Below are 19058 nucleotides of genomic sequence, written 5' to 3'. Positions count from 1 at the left end.
AAAAATGCATCTTGTGTAGTTTAGACTACGGCTTGAGTATGGCTTTAGGAGATTGCGTCAGAGTTGGAACGCCTCATCCCCAACTAATACATAGGGCAAACTTGGGCCTTCGGTCCCTGGAAGAGGGTATGTTGAAGCTGTTGCTGTACAAACATTTCCCCATGTTGGACTCTTTGAAGACTCTGGAATCGTCCGTCAGTCCATATGCACCTATATCCACAGCAACAAAACGGTATCTAGCATCCGCAATAGCCATCAATACAATGGAAAATATTTCCAAGGCACCAGTACAATTGGGGAAATTAGCCACATCCTCAAAATGTTTGGAAATGGATAGCCACATTTCTGTTGTCGGGGTTGGTAGCACAAGTGGTTGTAAGTTGTTCCAAATGGCATCACAAGTTTCACGAACTAGTTGGCAAATGGTTGATTTTCCCAGTCGAAATTGAAAATGCAGTGACGCAAAAGATTCTCCGGTAGCCAGATATCTGTTGGCAATCCAAAAAAAAAATATTAGCACTATGGACATAGTGTTAAGATTTTAAAGGACAACTAAAATAAAGGCAAGATAAAATGGAATCGGATAATTGCCAAAGTGTACATAATTATACTTGCTCCACGATAAATTAGATCCTGTCTTTGTCAATAGAACAATGTTAAAAAAAGGATAATTACCTCAGAGTCACCACTAAACGTTGCTCCGCACAAATACTATCACGGAAAGTGCTGCGCTGATGATGTATCTCATCCTTCACGTGAGAGCAGAATATCAAAGGTTTCAATGGACATCCGAAAATAACGTTGAAATTTAAGGGGATGATCCTGAAGCTGAACATACAGGGTGTGAAAGGTGCCATATGTATTCCGTAAAAAATTCACTTCATGGATCCAATATCTTCTTTGGGAAGTACGCCTTCTCTGCTAAAGTCGCAACTGCATTAAGCGAAATCTAACAAGCTCAGACACAAACATCTTGCTAGCAGAAAAACTTTATTCAGTGCCTGAAGGCAGACAAACGGATGCTTCACGAACGGACATCAAAATAACATAAACGCAGTCACGTGCGTTAACGCAAACGTTAACGTGAAGCCAAATTTTCACCCAAATTTGGCTAATTTCTGTACATGCGTTTAACGGATCTGTTAAACGGAATGTACAAAACGCAATGTGAACCTAGCCTTATCCTTGGTCTTGCATTATTTGCTGCAGTTTTTTCATGTCTCTTGTGCATGTTGATAACGTTTAGTGTTGGAAAAAAGAAAATCCTACTCTATAGAATCAGGTTTTGGCACAAAGAACACAGCAAATCCTGATTCCTGTATTTTTTTTCAGTGTTTTTTTTTAACCACCTATTCTTTTCAATAGGTGAGAAACGCTGAAAATTGACATGCTCCATTGTGCAAAAATCCATGCAAAGCATAAAATCCTGATGACAAAAAAACCAAGCTGTGTGAGAGAGACTTCTGAAATCTCATACTTTTCAGCTGAAAACGCAGCTGAAAATTTGCATAAAAAAACTGCAGAAATACCCAGTGTGAACTTAGCCTAATAGTGAATACAAATTAAGTGTATACTTGCATTCCCTGGCCCTTCTGTGGCAATCGCATGTGAAAATGGCAGAAGTCCACTGAAGCTCTGTGGCAGAAGTATATTAGGGCAGATATGTATTGTATAAAAAAAAAAAAATACCGAGCCCCACCATAACCCCTTACTGAAAATTGACGTCAGTATGACCGGTTTCAGCTCAGTCTTTGATGAAGGAACTGAGCCAACCTCTTTCCTGTCAGCTGATTGCTGTGTTATTCAGCCATCATCTGCCTTTAGCTCCTCCTGCCGTTAACCTTTTGGTGATTGATTGGCACTTAACAGTGGCATTTAAAGCGCGGGGTCCTGGGGGTGGTGTTTGTCTAATTGCCCTCCTATAATAGTGGGGTGCTGATGGATTTTCTTGATAGCCACAGATTTGCTGCCTGTCTTGACTGTACATCAGACTGGGATTTTGCTATATCTAGCCATAATATGATATTGCTGTATATAGTACAAGAGATGAGCCAATCGCAGGTTAAAGTTCCCTGTAGGGACCAACAAATACAGTAAAACAATTTTTTTTTTTTAAAGTTTAAAAATATGTAATGAAACAAATATAAAAGTCCAAATCAGCCTCTCTGCCCCCCTCCCCCTCCATTTAAAATAAAGACACAAGTACACACGTATCTCCGCAGGAAAATGCACCCACAAATGCCAGAAGTGTGATTCTTTGGCCGCTGAAAAATAATTTAGTAAGTGATCAAAACCTTGAAACCTCCTCAAATTGGTATCAATAAAGATGTCAGTTTACATTGCAAAAAACAAACGCTCATATAGTTCAATAAACCAAAAAAATGAAAACAATATGTGCCACAGTAACTGGTGACAAATTTACTCTTCCCATATAAATAATCCCCCTCTACCCCATAACGAGGCATGTTTGGCATCTCTGAGTAATCATATTGCCAGTAGTACGGTGGCTCAGTGGTTAACACTATTGCTTTGCAGCACTGGGGTCCTGGGTCTCACCAAAGGCAAGGAGTTTGTATGTTCTTCCATGTTAGTGTGGGTTTCCGCTCCAAGAGACGTGAACCGCGCATCCAAAATTCATACGTTGATCTCATGCTGCTGGACAAAAATGTGGGCTGAGCGGTGATTGAAGCCACACCCTTATGACTTAAAGCCGGAGAAATAAAGTTAATGTCCTCCCGATCGCCAGACTCTGTGCAGTGGCCGCGCTGCAGATTGACTTATCTGTGCGCATATTTTACATTTTATATTTTATCATTGCAGGCCAGTTCTGATGCATATAGAATTGAAGCTGACACTTTCGGTGAATTGAAAGTCCCCAACGACAAATATTATGGAGCTCAAACTGTTCGTTCAACAATGAACTTCAAAATCGGAGGTGTGACTGAGCGAATGCCAGTAAGTAGCAAAAGTAAAATTATGCACCTTTTATGTGGTTAACTGGGCAATTTTTGATTTTTTTAGTCTCCAGTTTTCCTTTTAGTTTCAAGAGACATAACTTTTTGTTTTTCTGCTGACCTCCCCATATGAGTGCTTGTTTTTGCAGGACGAGTAGTGGTTTTGAATGACATACTTTGTTGCTATAAGATACACTGGGAAATAATTTCAGTGAAATTGCGAGGGGGAAAAAAAATATTTTGGTTTGTGTCTCGCTACTTTCTGAGACCCTTAAAGGAGTTGTCCAGCCTTGGGGTTAACATCTGCAGTCATTCTATATGAATTCTCACTGCACATACAGGATTCTCCCAATGTGGAGCAGGTGGGTGCAAGAAGCATAATTCATACAGACTGTCAAGTGCCCACTAGACGTGATTTGAGCGAGGCTAGACACTTCTAGTAGTGATGTGTTCAGAAGTAAGCAAATCTCATAATTGCAGTCACATGACACTTCTAGTACACAATGTTCCAAATTATTATGCAAATTATATTTTTCTCGGATTTTCCTAAATGGTCGGTGCAAATGACAGTCAGTCTAATAAAAGTCATCACCCGTTAGATTATACATCAAATTTTATTGAAGAAACCTTCCAATGATAACAGTATTATCTCCAAAATGAATAAAAACTGAAAATGCACTGTTCCAAATTATTAGGCACAGTAGAATTTCTAAACATTTGATACTGTATGTTTTAAAGAACTGAAAATGCTCATTTGTGGAATTTGCAGCATTAGAAGGTCACAATCACTAAACAAAAAAAGCTATTTAACTCCAAAACATCCTAACAGGCCAAGTTACATGTTAACATAGGAACCCTTCTTTGATATCACCTTCATAATTCTTGCATTCATTGAACTTGTGAGTTTTTGGAGAGTTTCTGCTTTTGTATTTCTTTGCATGAAGTCAGAATAGCCTCCCAGAGCCGCCATTTTGATGTGAGCTGCCTCCCACCCTCATAGATCTTTTGCTTGATGATACTCAAAGGTTTTCTATAGGGTTGAGGTCAGGGGAAGATGGTGGCCACACCATGAGTTTATGTCCATAGCAGCCAATGACTCAGAGGTATTCTTGGCAGCATAAGATGGTGCATTGTCATGCATGAAGATGATTTTTGCTCCTGAAGGCACATTTCTGCTTTTTATACCATGGAAGAAAGTTGTCCCAGTTTGTCCATTTTTTTGTGGCAAAATTAGGGGGGGTCGGCTTATACTCCAGTATATATACGGTAGTTTCCCCCCCCACACACACACACACTATACGACATATGCAGCCTCTTGTGCGGTACCACCAGCGGAACACTGTCACGAACATGCCGCCGCCGGGATCAGCTGATTGATTCACTCATCGCCACCATCTTTGTACAGGAGGAGCGCATGCGCAGTTTTAATGTGACCCCCACTATCTGTCTGTACTAAGATGGCGGCGGTGTGATTTACTGCGCAAATTCCTCAAACAAGAAAACACATGAGGGAGCAAGACAGTGGTGGAGAGAGAGAGAGCAGACAAGGGGGAGATCACATGGGGTACACAGGTCAAAGAAGAGATGACATGAGAGACAGCGCACAGGGGAGAGAGAGACATCACAGGGGAGAGACAGCTCAAACGGGACAGCACATCAGGAGAGAACACAGCACAGGAAGGAGAGAGACCGCAGACAGGGTGATAGCACATGGCGTAGACAGGTCAAAGAAGAGAGCACAGACGGGAGAACTCAGCACATGGGGAAAGACAGAGTGGATAGGTGGGTGTGCACATGAGGGGAGAGATTCCCAATGCTGCAAAGCCTGCCCCCATCGTGACATTACCACCCTCCCGATGTGATAGCATCCATCTAGTTACAAAATAAAAAAACAAACATTAAAACATTAAAAGTACTATTTATTTGTGACTAATCTGGCTGTGCATCTGGTTCATATTTTAACTCAGTTAGTCTCTATTGGTGGCACATGCTAAGTAGTGGTCCGCGGCCACTTATGCTAAGCACCACTTGAATAAGCACCAGAAAGGCATGACACACAAAATAGGTAATAAATAACATTTCCCACATGTCAACTTTACATCAGCACAATTTTGGAAACCTGATTTTTTTTTTTTTTGTTAGGATGTTTTAAGGGTTAAAAGTTGGCCAACGATTTCTCATTTTTCCAACAAAATTTACAAAACCATTTTTTTGGGGGATCATCTCACATTTGAAGTGAGTTTGAGGGGTCAATATGACAGAAAATACCCAAAAAACACATTCAGGAAGTTTATTAACCCTTCAGGTGCTTAAAGAAAACTAAAGCAATATGTAAGGGAAAAAATGAACATTTTTACTTTATTCACTAAAAATTTACTTTATAGAATATAAGTGACTAGCACACTCCAAAGTGTTGTGATGCAAAAGATGGGGGTTTATTACATACAGTAATCACAAAGGTTTCGGTCGATACTGGACCTTCATCAGTGTGCTAGATACACTTGTATGCTTGTATGGCCCCAGAGAGATTGATTACTTTATTTTGCATCAATAAAATGATTCTGGTAAGAAAATTACCGAGTAAGATAGCAACCAATCTCTCTGGGGCCATACAAGCATACAAGTGTATCTAGCACACTGATGAAGGTCCAGTATAGACCGAAAACATTTGTGATTACTGTATGTAATAAACCCCCATCTTTTGCATCACAACACTTTGGAGTGTGCTAGTCACTTATATTCTATACATTAAGGTTTGGGCACCTATGACTGTGCACCTCCCCTTTTCAGGCTGTGCTTTGCATCTTCTATACCATAAAAATTTACTTTAGACCCAACCTTTTTTTATTTTCACACGGGTAAAAGGAGAAAATGTACAACAAAATTTGCTGTGCAATTTCTCCTGAATATGCCAATATCCCATATGTGGGGGAAAGCCTGTCTGGGCGCATGGCAGGGCTCAAAAGGGAGGGAGCACCGTTTGACTTTTTTGAATGCAAAATTTGCTGGAATCAAATGGCAGGCTCCATGTCACGTTTGGAGTCCTCCTGATGTACCTAAACAGTGGAAACCCCCCAATTCTAACTCCAGCCATAACACAACCCTACACCTAACTTAAACCCCCAACACCACAACCATAACCCCAGCACCACCACCGTAACCCCAACCCTAGCTGCCAAGAATGGAAAAAATACATTTTTATTTTATTTTATTTTTTACCTAACAAAGGGGGTGACAAAGGGGGGTTTGATTTACTATTTTTTTTATCACTGTAATAGACCCTATCATAGTGATCAAAATGAACTAATAAGAAAAATCTATTGTTGCTGGGTACCAGCCGGCAGATCTCAGCGGGCGCACTCCGCATGCACTGAGTGCCAGAGGACAGAGCCAGAGGGTCTAGGGACAGCGGAGGTACTGAGGGAGCTCGGGGGACCCCATTTCTCTCCTCTGGTATGCTGGAATATATCAGAGGAGAGAGAAATGAGAAATCTGACTTTTTTTTTTTTGCTATCGCCGGGATGCTGGGGATGGTAAAAACCGACCTGAATATTGTTCTCTGGGGACTCTGCTACCCCCGATAGCCGAGACATAGTTACATAGTTATTAAGGTTGAAGGAAGACTATAAGTCCATCTAGTTCAACCCATAGCCTAACCTAACATGCCCTAACATGTTGATCCAGAGGAAGGCAAAAAAAAAACCCATGTGGCAAAGAGTAAGCTCCACATTGGGGAAAAAAATTCCTTCCCAACTCCACATACGGCAATCAGACTAGTTCCCTGGATCAACGCCCTATCAAGGAATCTAGTGTATATACCCTGTAACATTATACTTTTCCAGAAAGGTATCCAGTCCCCTCTTAAATTTAAGTAATGAATCACTCATTACAACATCATACGGCAGAGAGTTCCATAGTCTCACTGCTCTTACAGTAAAGAATCCGCGTCTGTTATTATGCTTAAACCTTTTTTCCTCCAAACGCAGAGGATGCCCCCTTGTCCCTGTTTCAGGTCTATGATTAAAAAGATCATCAGAAAGGTCTTTGTACTGTCCCCTCATATATTTAAACATTAAAATAAGATCACCCCTTAGTCTTCGTTTTTCCAAACTAAATAGCCCCAAGTGTAATAACCTATCTTGGTGTTGCAGACCCCCCAGTCCTCTAATAACCTTGGTCGCTCTTCTCTGCACCCGCTCTAGTTCAGCTATGTCTTTCTTATACACCGGAGACCAGAACTGTGCACAATATTCTAAGTGTGGTCGAACTAGTGACTTGTATAGAGGTAAAATTATGTTCTCCTCATGAGCATCTATGCCTCTTTTAATGCATACCATTATTTTATTTGCCTTTGTAGCAGCTGCCTGACACTGGCCACTGAATGAGTTTGTCATCCACCCATACACCCAGGTCTTTTTCATTGACAGTTTTGCCCAGAGTTTTAGAATTAAGCACATAATTATACATCTTATTACTTCTACCCAAGTGCATGACCTTACATTTATCCCCATTGAAGCCCATTTGCCATTTATCAGCCCAAGCTTCTAGTTTACATAAATCATCCTGTAATATAAAATTGTCCTCCTCTGTATTAATTACCCTGTAGAGTTTAGTGTCATCTGCAAATATTGAAATTCTACTCTGAATGCCCCCTACAAGGTCATTAATAAATATGTTAGAAAGAAGAGGGCCCAATACTGACCCCTGTGGTACCCCACTGCTAACCGCTACCTAGTCCGAGTGTGCCCCATTAATAACCACCCTTTGTTTCCTATCCCTGAGCCAGCTCTCAACCCACTTACACATATTTTCCCCTATCCCCATTATTCTCATTTTATGTATCAACCTTTTGTGTGGCACCGTATCAAAAGCTTTTGAAAAGTCTATATACACTACATCTACTGGGTTCCCTTGGTCCAATCCGGAACTTACCTCTTCATAGAAACTGATCAAATTAGTCTGACATGAACGGTCCCTAGTAAACCCGTGCTGATACTGGGTCATGAGGTTATTCCTCTTCAGATACTCCAGTATAGCATCCCTTAGAATTCCCTCCAGGATTTTACCCACAGTAGAGGTTAAGCTTACTGGCCGATAATTTCTGAGTTCAGTTTTTGTCCCCTTTTTGAATATTGGCACCACATTTGCTATATGCCAGTCCTGTGGTACAGACCCTGTTATTATGGAGTCTCTAAAGATTAAAAATAATGGTCTATCAATGACTGTACTTAATTCCTGCAGTACTCGAGGGTGTATCCCATCCGGGCCCGGAGATTTGTCAATTTTAGTGATTTAATTGATTAATAGATAATGTGACCAGGGTGTGGGTCACATGGTTCAGAGTGTATGGATCTGTTTGGTCCATGTGCAAGGTCCTGGACGGTCGGTGTTGGAAGCTCCTGTGAGAGGAGTCTTCCTAGAAGTACCTGAGACCGTGGACCTAGTGGACGGGCCCGGAGATTTGTCAATTTTAGTGATTTTTAGACGTCGCCGCACTTCCTGCTGGGTTAAGCAGGTGACATTTAATTGGGAATTTTTATCACTAGTCATTTTGTCTGCCATGGAATTTTCTTGTGTAAATACTGATGAAAAAAAGTCATTTAGCATATTAGCTTTTTCCTCATCCTCATCCACCCAGACTATTTTTAAGGGGACCAACACTATCATTTTTTAGTTTCTTACTATTTATGTAGTTAAAGAATATTTTAGGATTATTTTTACTCTCTCTGGCAATGAGTCTCTCTGCCTCAATCTTTGCTGCCTTGATTTGCTTTTTACAGAATTTATTAAATTTTTTGTATTTATTTAATGCCTCCTCACTACCTACTTCCTTTAATTCTCTAAATGCTTTCTTTTTGTCACTTATTGCGCTCCTTACAGCTCTATTTAGCCATATTGGTTTCCTCCTAATTCTAGTATGTTTATTCCCATACTGTATATACTGTGCACAGGTCCTATCCAGGATGCTAATAAACATCTCCCATTTTCTTTGTGTATTTTTATGTCTCAGGATATCGTCCCAGTTAATTGCACCAAGATCCTCTCTCATCCGTTGGAAATTTGCCTTCCTGAAGTTTAGTGTCCTTGTAACCCCTCTGTTACACATCTTTTTAAAGGATACATGAAAACTTATTATTTTGTGATCGCTATTTCCCAAGTGACCCCCAACCCTTATATTTGATATGCGGTCTGGCCTGTTGGTTAATATTAGGTCTAGCAGTGCCCCCCCTTCTTGTTGGGTCCTGAACCAGTTGTGAAAGGCAATTGTCTCTCATAGTTGTCAAAAACCGATTACCTTTACTGGAACTGCAGGTTTCTGTTCCCCAATCTATTTCAGGGTAGTTGAAGTCCCCCATAATAATGACTTCTCCTTGAGTCGCAGCTTCATCTATTTGCTTTACGAGGATATTCTCCATTGCTTCCATTATTTTTGGAGATTTATAACAAACCCCTATCAGTAATTTATTATTTTTCCCCCCTCCCCTTATCTCCACCCACAGGGATTCTACATTTTCATTAAATTCACCTATATTATCACGCAGGATGGCTTTTAAGGACAATTTTACATACAGACACACCCCTCCCCCTCACTTATCTGTACGGTCATTTCTGAACAGGCTATAGCCCTGCAAGTTAAAGGGACACTGTCACCTGAATTTGGAGGGAACAATCTTCAGCCATGGAGGCGGGGTTTTGTGGTTTTTGATTCACCCTTTCCTTACCCGCTGGCTGCATGCTAGCTGCAATATTGGAATGAAGTTCCTTCTCTGTCCTCCATAGTACACGCCTGCGCTGTGCAAGATTGCCTTGTGCAGGCATGTACTACGGAGAACAGAGAATGAACTTCAATCCAATATTGCAGCCAGCATGCAGCCAGCGGGTAAGGAAAGGGTGAATCAAAAACCACAAAACCCCGCCTCCATGGCTGAAGATTGTTCCCTCCAAATTCAGGTGACAGTGTCCCTTTAACAGCCCAGTCATGGCTCTCATCCAGCCACATCTCAGATATCCCCACCATGTCATAATTATGCTCCAACAACATTAGTTCTAATTCGTCCATTTTGTTGGCGAGGCTTCTGGCATTAGTATACATGCACTTGATGTTCCTCTCTGTACCTCTATTCTTTCTTAAATTATTAACTGTTCTAACCCCACCCCCCATGCCACCGCCACCCCCAACTTCCTTATTTGTGCCCAGGTCATTGTCTGCACTATCTTCCCCTCCTATAAATTGAATACCCTCCCCCCCAATTCCTAGTTTAAACACTCCTCCAACCTTCTAGCCATTTTCTCCCCCAGCACAGCTGCACCCTCCACATTGAGGTGCAGTCCATACCTAGCGTAGAGCCTGTAGCCAACTGAGAAGTCGGCCCAGTTCTGCAGGAACCCAAACCCCTCCTTCCTACACCAATTCTTGAGCCACTTATTAACCTCCCTAATCTCCCGTTGCCTCTCTGGCGTGGTACAGGCAGAATTTCGGAAAATACCACGTTGGAGGTCCTTGCTTTCAGCTTGCGGCCTAAATCCCTGAAATCATCTTTAAGGACCTTCCACCTACCTCTAACTTTGTCATTTGTGCCAATGTGCACCATGACCGCTGGGTCCTCACCAGCCCCTCCCAGTAATCTGTCCACCCGATCAGCGATGTGTCGAACTCGAGCGCCAGGTAGGCAGCACACCATTCGACGATCCCTGTCTTTGTGACAGATTGCCCTATCTGTTCCCCTAATAATTGAGTCCCCCACTACCAGCACCTGTCTGGCCTGCCCTGCTCTCCTATTTCCCTCCTTACTGGAGCAGTCACTCCTCCGGTTTTCAGAGGACATGCCTGGCTGCAGCAGTGCTACCCCTGTACTGGCACCCCCCTCATCTGCCAACTTAGCAAACTTATTGGGGTGTTCCAGATCAGGACTAGCCTCCCTGGCACTCTTCCCTCTACCCCGCTTCCTAACTGTCACCCAGCTTGCTACTTCCCCATCCTGCAGCTCCATCCCACCATCCCCCCCCCTCATCTGTCCCATTGAGCGTCTGCTCCGTGAGCAGAAGACTCCTCTCCATATTGTCTATGGATCTCAGTTTTGCCAGCTGCACATTTAGATTCAGAATCTGGGTTTCCAAATGCACAACGTGCTCACATCTCGCACAGCAGTATGCACCCTCGACCGGCTGCTCAAGGACTGCATACATGTGGCAAGACGTGCACTGGATGGCATTAACAAGAGTGGAGCACATTTCCTAATGGGGATTGCACCAGACAGAAAAGTAAAATTAAATAAAAAAAAATAAATAAATAAATACAAAGTATTAATAAGAAACAGACAGCAATTCAGTAATTCCTCCCTTGGAAACTCCCTGACTCCAAAGTCACTGAATCACAAGTCACACTTACCGCCGTCCACACTTACACTCAGGCCACACTCAGCTCGCTATGCTGAAGATTTATAGATTTTTTTTTCTAGTTCCCTTAACAGCAATCCACCTTGCTGTCCAAATGCACTTCCAAAAAGGACTGGAGCCCCAAACAGCTGCCCCTTATAAACCCTTAATTATGAGCCCCCACCCTTAGTTAACCCCTTATGAATATAGCTACTCCCAATTCAGCAACTCACACCAATTCACACAGGTATCTGTTAAAGGCTTTCCAAAGACTCTGGGGATTTTCCAACGCAGGGGGGCGCTATACCCTTATTTCTCCGTGCTGTTAAAAAGCGGTGCTGAGGAATAAGGCTCCTTAACTACCTTAAAAGGCGTGTCAGCGGTTGTTAAGGGGTTAAAATGTACTCTGTGGGACAATCCCTTTAAGTTGCTGCCAAAGTTTGGTAAAGGGTTAATGAGACTCCGTAAGGTATATTCAATTCCTAGACTTACTGGGTTGTACCCAAATGAGTAAACCATTGCACAGTGAGAGGTGCAGTTAATAGCCGGTATAGAAATAATTTTGATTTCAATTTTCTTTCCTCTTAATTTTAGCTACCAGTCATTAGAGCATTTGGAATCTTAAAAAAAGCAGCAGCAGAAGTAAATAAGGATTACGGCCTTGACCCTAAAATTGCAGAATATATTATTAAAGCTGCTGATGAGGTAAGCATGTATTTGCATTGGTAACTTGACCTTTGTCTCCGTCTCTATGATGAGGAACATGGTTTAGCTTCGGGGTGGACTGTGGGTAGGTCTCTCTGGCTTAAGGTACCGTCACACATAGCGACGCTGCAGCGATACCGACAACGATCCGGATCGCTGCAGCGTCGCTGTTTGGTCGCTGGAGAGCTGTCACACAGACAGCTCTCCAGTGACCAACGATCCCGAGGTCCCCGGTAACCAGGGTAAACATCGGGTAACTAAGCGCAGGGCCGCGCTTAGTAACCCGATGTTTACCCTGGTTACCAGCGTAAAAAAAACAAACAGTACATACTTACATTCAGCTGTCTGTCCCTTGCCGTCTGGTTCCTGCACTGACTGCTGGCCGTAAAGTGAAAGTGAAAGCACAGCACAGCAGTGAGTCACACAGCGGTGACTCACCGCTGTGGCTGTGCTCTGCTTTCACTTTACGGCCAGCAGTCAGTGCAGGAACCAGATGGCACGGGACAGACAGCTGAATGTAAGTATGTACTGTTTGTTTTTTTACGCTGGTAACCAGGGTAAACATCGGGTTACTAAGCGCGGCCCTGCGCTTAGTTACCCGATGTTTACCCTGGTTACCAGTGAAGACATCGCTGAATCGGTGTCACACACGCCGATTCAGCGATGTCTGCGGGGAGTCCAGCGACCAAATAAAGTTCTGGACTTTCTTCCCCGACCAGCGACAGCACAGCAGGGGCCTGATCGCTGCTGCCTGTCACACTGGACGATATCGCTAGCGAGGACGCTGCAACGTCACGGATCGCTAGCGATATCGTCTAGTGTGACGGTACCTTTAGAGCAGGAAGATAAGACTCTGCCTACAGTTCCCCGCCCCCCCCCCCCCCCCAGAGCACGGACATCTCATTATCAGAAAACTTCTAGCTCTAATTACAAAAGAACCACAAGACGTATTTCTTCAGCCCAGGTATCACTTTAATCAGTATACCGGCGGCAACGTGACAATGTCTGTAGTTTGCTGAGCAAACTCCTGCTGACAGCTTTGCTTTAACCCCTATCTGACCTTGGACGGGATAGTACGTCCAAGGTCAGATCCCCTGCTTTGATGCAGGGCTCCGCGGTGAGGTGTTTTGAACAGCTGACATGTGCCCGTAATAGGCGCGGGCAGAATCGCGATCTGCCCGCACCTATTAACTAGTTAAATGCCGCTGTCAAACGCAGACAGCGGCATTTAACTACCGCTTCCGGCCGGGCGGCCGGAAATGACGTCATCACCGACCCCAGTCACATGATCGGGGGTCGGCGATGCGTCTGGATGGTAACCATAGAGGTCCTAGAGACCTCTATGGTTACTGATTGCCGGTGGCTGTGAGCGCCACCCTGTGGTCGGCGCTCACAGCACACCTGCATTTCTGCTACATAGCAGCGATCAGCAGATCGCTGCTATGTAGCAGAGCCGATCGCGTTGTACCTGCTTCTAGCCTCCCATGGAGGCTATTGAAGCATGGCAAAAGTAAAAAAAAAAAAGTTGAAAAAAATGTTAAAAAAATAAAAAAAAATATAAAAGTTTAAATTGATTGATTTATTTTGATTGGGGCGAAAGGGGGGTGCCCTTTCGCCTCAATCAAAATAAATCAATAAAAAAATATCAAATCTACACATATTTGGTATCGCCGCGCTCAGAATCGCCCGATCTATCAATTAAAAAAAAGCATTAACCTGATCGCTAAACAGCGTAGCGGGAAAAAAATTCGAAACACCAGAATTACGTTTTTTTGGTCGCCGCGACATTGCATTAAAATGCAATAACGGGCGATCAAAAGAACGTATCTGCACCAAAATGCTATCATTAAAAACGTCATCTCGGCACGCAAAAAATAAGCCCTCAAACGACCCAAGATCACGAAAAATGGAGACGCTACGAGTATCGGAAAATGGCGCAATTTTTTTTTTTTTTTTTTAGCAAAGTTTGGAATTTTTTTTCACCACTTAGTTAAAAAATAACCTAGTGATGTTAGGTGTCTATGAACTCGTAATGACCTGGAGAATCATAATGGCAGGTCAGTTTTAGCATTTAGTGAACCTAGCAAAAAAGCCAAACAAAAACAAGTGTGGGATTGCACTTTTTTTGCAATTTCACCGCACTTGGAATCTTTTTTCCCTTCACCATGACAGCGCCGCACGTGAGAGATGGCATCCGCCCCCAGGAACAGGAAACCTGTAGCAGAGATATAAGAATGGGGCGGCCCCTCTCTCCTCAGTTTGGTTTCCTGTTCCTGCAGGTGGACGCCTGTCGCAGAGCTCCTACCTCCGGAGGGATACCCCCTCTGATGAGTCCGGTCCGGAGGCCGAGGTCCGCGGGGAAGCCAGCCGTAGTCGGCGGCATCGCGTGCGGTGCTGTCCGGTGTCGGGCTGCTGGGTCCGCGCCATCCCTTTCCTCGCTGGACTCCCCGGCGACCGCTCTGTGCAAGAGGCCGGTCCCGGGTTGCGGGGGCGTGTCCCTCACTGACGCTGGCGCCGAAGTGAGGGATGACGACTTCCGGTCACAGGATGTGACGTCACACGCCGAGGGAGCCGGTGTGCTGGACACTTCCGGGCGGAAGCTGATCCAGTGGCGCGCACACCGCTCCTCTATAAAATACGGCAGCAAAGAGGAGTCGCTGGTCCTGCTCTTCAGACGGAGATGACCGAACCAGCGGTAGATCCGGAGCTGCTGATGCCTGCGCCTAAAATGTCGGAAGACACTCAAGCTGCAGGGGTACCCAGGGTCCTGGAGGGGTGAGTGCCTTTGTAAGGCAAGCTACGCACACACTGATACCTGTACACTGTGTTTTGTAGGAAGGGAAAGCCACCTCCAAGCAAAAGAATAGGGTCTGTCCACTATGTAAAGAAAAACTCCCTAGGCTATACAACAAAAAGATCTGCCAGCCCTGTATTGACAGAACAGTTGCGGAGGAATCTTCTTCCCTATTACAAAACATTAAAACAATCATACGGGAGGAAGTTAAATCTACAGTTAAAGAACAGTTGAGACATCACACAAAGGAGACCCCCCCCCCCCCCAACAAGTGAACAAGGGTCGGATGTAGATTCAGGGGATGAGCCGGGAGCCTTAACCCCCTCTGATGCCTCAGATTTAGACTCCTCAGATGAGGAGTATGGCCGCCCATGCTTTCAGTCGGAGGACATTGGAAAGCTGCTCAAACTTGTCAGAACGACTATGGGAGTAGAGACCCCTAGAGAACCACGGACAATCCAAGACACCATGTTTAGCAACTTGGAGGAGAAGAAGCGAAAGTTTTTCCCCTTCCATGATAACATAATTAAATTAATAAAACGTGAGTGGAAAAAGCCTAATAAAAAGATGTCTGTCCCTCAGGCATTAAAACGCAAATACCCCTTTGATGAGGAGGTCTGTGAGAAGTGGGATAAGGCGCCTAAGTTAGATGCAGCCATCGCTAGCACTTCTAAGGGGGTTGCGTTACCATTTGAAGACATGGGAGCCCTAAGGGACCCCCTCGACAAAAAAGCAGATGCTTTTCTAAAGTCGGCTTGGGAAGCAGCGACATGGTCATTTAAACCCGGGGTTGCTGCCACTTGCACGGCACGTGCTATGGTCAAGTGGTTAGAGGAGTTAAGTGACCAAATCAAAAACAAATGCCCAAGAGAGAGGCTTCTGGAAGCATTGCCCTCTCTGCAAGGCGCCGCAAGATTCCTAGCAGACGCCTCGATAGATTCAGTTAGAAGTGCCGCACGCGTGTGTGCCTTATCTAATTCAGGAAGGAGAACATTATGGCTGAAAAATTGGACGGCTGACTTCCAATCAAAGGTCAAACTCTGCGGAGTACCCTGTGAAGGGCAATACCTTTTTGGCAAATCTCTAGACGAGATCCTTGAGAAAGCGTCGGACAAAAAGAAGCGGTTTCCACCCCCTTCCTTTCCCAGGCGCCGATGGGATACCTCTCGTTCGTCCTTTCGTGGTGGATATAGAGGGACCCGCGGCCGATCAGATGACAGGTCTAGTCGAGGCAGACCCTGGAGAGAGCGAAAGGAAAGGGGATTCCTTTTCAACAAACCTCCCCCCAAGCCTGATCCCAAAAATCAGTGACGCCAGCATTCCGGTGGGGGGAAGACTCCGGCGGTTTGTCCATCACTGGGCAGCACTGCCGGCTTCTCATTGGATAACAAATTTGTTGTCAGAAGGTCTAAAGTTCAAATTCTCCAACCTCCCACCAAATCGTGTAAAAATGACCCAGGTGGGGGGAAAAAATCAGGCCATATTAGAAAGAGAAATTTATCTCCTCATGCAAAAAGAAGTGTTAGTAGAAGTACCCCATCAAGAGATAGGGAAAGGGTTCTACAGCACTTTATTTCTAACACCAAAACCAGACGGCTCGCTGAGGGTAATATTCAACCTAAAAGCCCTAAACCATTACATTCAAATAGACAAGTTCAAGATGGAGACTTTAAAGACCGCAGTAAAAGTACTCGACCCAAACTGTTACATGGTGGTGATCGATCTTACAGACGCTTACTACCATGTGCCAATCGCCGTCCAACACCAACAATACCTAAGATTGGTGGTAAATCTGGGAAAAACCCCCGTCCATCTACAATATCAATGTCTTCCTTTTGGGGTAGCCATTGCGCCCCGTATATTCACAAAAATTATTTCCGAAGTAGCATCTTTCGTCAGGAAAGAAGACATAATGTTGGTACCCTATTTGGACGATTTTTTGATAATAGCAAAAAACAAAGAAAGTTGCAAAAGTGCGGCCGCAAGGGTGCTGGAGGTACTGACCAATTTAGGATGGATGATAAACCTGAAAAAATCAAGGCTTGTCCCAACTCAAACCCAAGAATTCCTCGGAATTGTGTTAGATTCAGTCAAGCAGGAGTGTGTCCTCCCACAGAGGAAAGTTCAATCTATCCAACAGAGGGTAGAGTCATTCCAATTACAACAGACTATCTCTCTGAGAAACGCAATGTCACTCCTAGGGGTCCTAACGGCAACGATTCCAGCAACGCGATGGGCACAAAGCCACACACGGGAGTTACAATGGCAGATACTAGCCGAACAAGAAAAAAATCCATACAATCTGAATCGGAAGATTCTTCTGTCACCAGAACTTCAAAACTCACTAGAGTGGTGGCTGAAAACAGAAAATCTAACCAACGCAGTGCCATGGTCAGTACGAGATCCAGTAGTCATTACTACCGATGCGAGTCCGTGGGGTTGGGGGGCACATTTGGGAGATCAGGTCCTACAGGGTCAATGGGGAAGCCCAATGGCAACAGCGTCCTCCAATCTAAAAGAATTGTCTGCGGTGAGACTAGCACTTCTTCATATAGGGGAAAGAATTCTGGGAAGACATGTGGTAGTGTTATCCGACAACAACACAACAATAACTTATATAAACCGCCAAGGGGGCACAAGATCAACATCCCTTATGGCAGAGGCCAAAGAACTTTTTATATGGGCCAAAAACAACCTTCTTTCGCTAACCGGAACATACTTGAAAGGATCAGAGAATCAAGTAGCCGACTACTTAAGCCGTCACACGTTACATCAGGGGGAGTGGTCCCTGAACCAGCAAGTATTTGGGAAAATATGTGCCAGCTGGGGCGTTCCAGACGTAGACCTGTTCGCCACAAAACAAAATCGGAAGGTGAAGAGGTTCTATTCTCTGAACCCAAGAGAGCACCCGGAGGGGGTAGACGCGTTCCTGTATCGGTGGAACTTGCATCTAGCATACGCATTTCCCCCAATACCATTAATCCCGGCAGTCCTCAGGGAAATTTGGGAGGACAAAGCACGAGTGATCCTCATAGCTCCCTTTTGGCCGAAGAGAGCGTGGTTCACGTGGCTCAGGCGCATGTCTATCTCGGACCCGTGGATCTTTCCGGATGCTCCGGATCTCCTATACCAAGGGCCAGTTCAACATCCCCAAGTTCACAGATTGCATCTCACCGCCTGGAATTTGAAAGGGGACTTCTGTTAGCAAAAGGATTCTCAAGCCCTTTGGTGACCACATTGCTTGCTAGCAGGAAAAAGGTCACCTCAGACAAATACCAAAAAATCTGGCAAAAATTCCTAGATTTTTCGGGACGACAGTTGTCTGACTCTGGTCAACAGGTCCCAGTAAAAGAAATTCTTGAATTTCTCCAAAAAGGGTTGGAAAAAGGTCTGTCTACTAACACCTTAAAGGTGCAGGTCTCTGCCCTTGGTGCACTGTTCGATCAAAAACTTGCTGACCACCCTTGGATCTATAGGTTCATTCGAGCCTCCTTTACTTCCAGACCCTCAAAATTAATACCTAAGATAGCTCCCTGGGATTTGAATTTAGTTTTAAAGGCTCTTACCGTTTCCCCCTTTGAACCTCTGGATTCTATATCAATAAAATCCTTGACTCTAAAAACGGTTCTCCTAGTTGCCTTAACGTCTGCCCGCCGTACTTGTGAGTTACAAGCTATGTCGGTGAACCCTCCTTACACTACTTTCCATGATGACAAAGTAGTTATTAAAACCGACCCTGCCTTTCTTCCGAAGGTCAATTCTAAATTTCATAGAGACCAGGAAATTATTCTGCCCTCTTTTTGTTCCCAACCAAAATCCCAGGGAGAGAAGACCTTCCATTGTCTCGATGTCAGACGCTGCCTCCTTCAATACTTAGAGGCCACAAATTCCTGGCGTCAGTCATCGGCCCTTTTTGTCACCTATCAGGGGACAAACGGGAAAAAAGGCCTCAAAGGCAACTATTGCACGGTGGTTGCGTACCGCTATTTCACTTTCGTATTCTTTTTCTGGTCAAGTTCCCCCACAGGGTGTTACGGCTCACTCCACGCGTGCTATAGCCACTTCTTGGGCGGAAAGGGCTAACGCCTCGATAGAACAGATTTGTAAAGCGGCAGTATGGTCATCACCCTCTACCTTCTTCCGACACTATAGGTTAGACTTAGGTCAATCAGACTTGTCTTTTGGGAGAAAGGTGTTGTCTGCTGTCGTCCCACCCTAGGAATCTTCTA

The 19058-nt window shown here is 44.4% G+C and overlaps 1 protein-coding gene across 5 annotated transcripts in view; it reads left to right on the top strand.

Moving 5' to 3' along the window:
- The window catches only part of FH (fumarate hydratase), a 162986-nt gene that overhangs the window by 23522 nt on the left and 120406 nt on the right, over positions 1-19058 (top strand). For 3 of the 5 annotated variants that reach the window (XM_069769435.1, XM_069769433.1, XM_069769436.1), the window contains exons 2-3: positions 2821-2955; positions 11925-12035. In XM_069769435.1, coding sequence (XP_069625536.1) covers positions 2821-2955; positions 11925-12035 — 246 coding nt within the window. The remainder of the gene's footprint in view (positions 1-2820; positions 2956-11924; positions 12036-19058) is intronic. The other 2 variants (XM_069769437.1, XM_069769434.1) reach the window with 1 other exon arrangement.

Source organism: Ranitomeya imitator, chromosome 5 (genome assembly GCF_032444005.1).
Source record: "Ranitomeya imitator isolate aRanImi1 chromosome 5, aRanImi1.pri, whole genome shotgun sequence".
NCBI classification, from domain to species: domain Eukaryota; kingdom Metazoa; phylum Chordata; class Amphibia; order Anura; family Dendrobatidae; genus Ranitomeya; species Ranitomeya imitator.
Note: the sequence above shows the minus strand (reverse complement) of the source record. Positions and strands in the feature narration are given on the sequence as shown.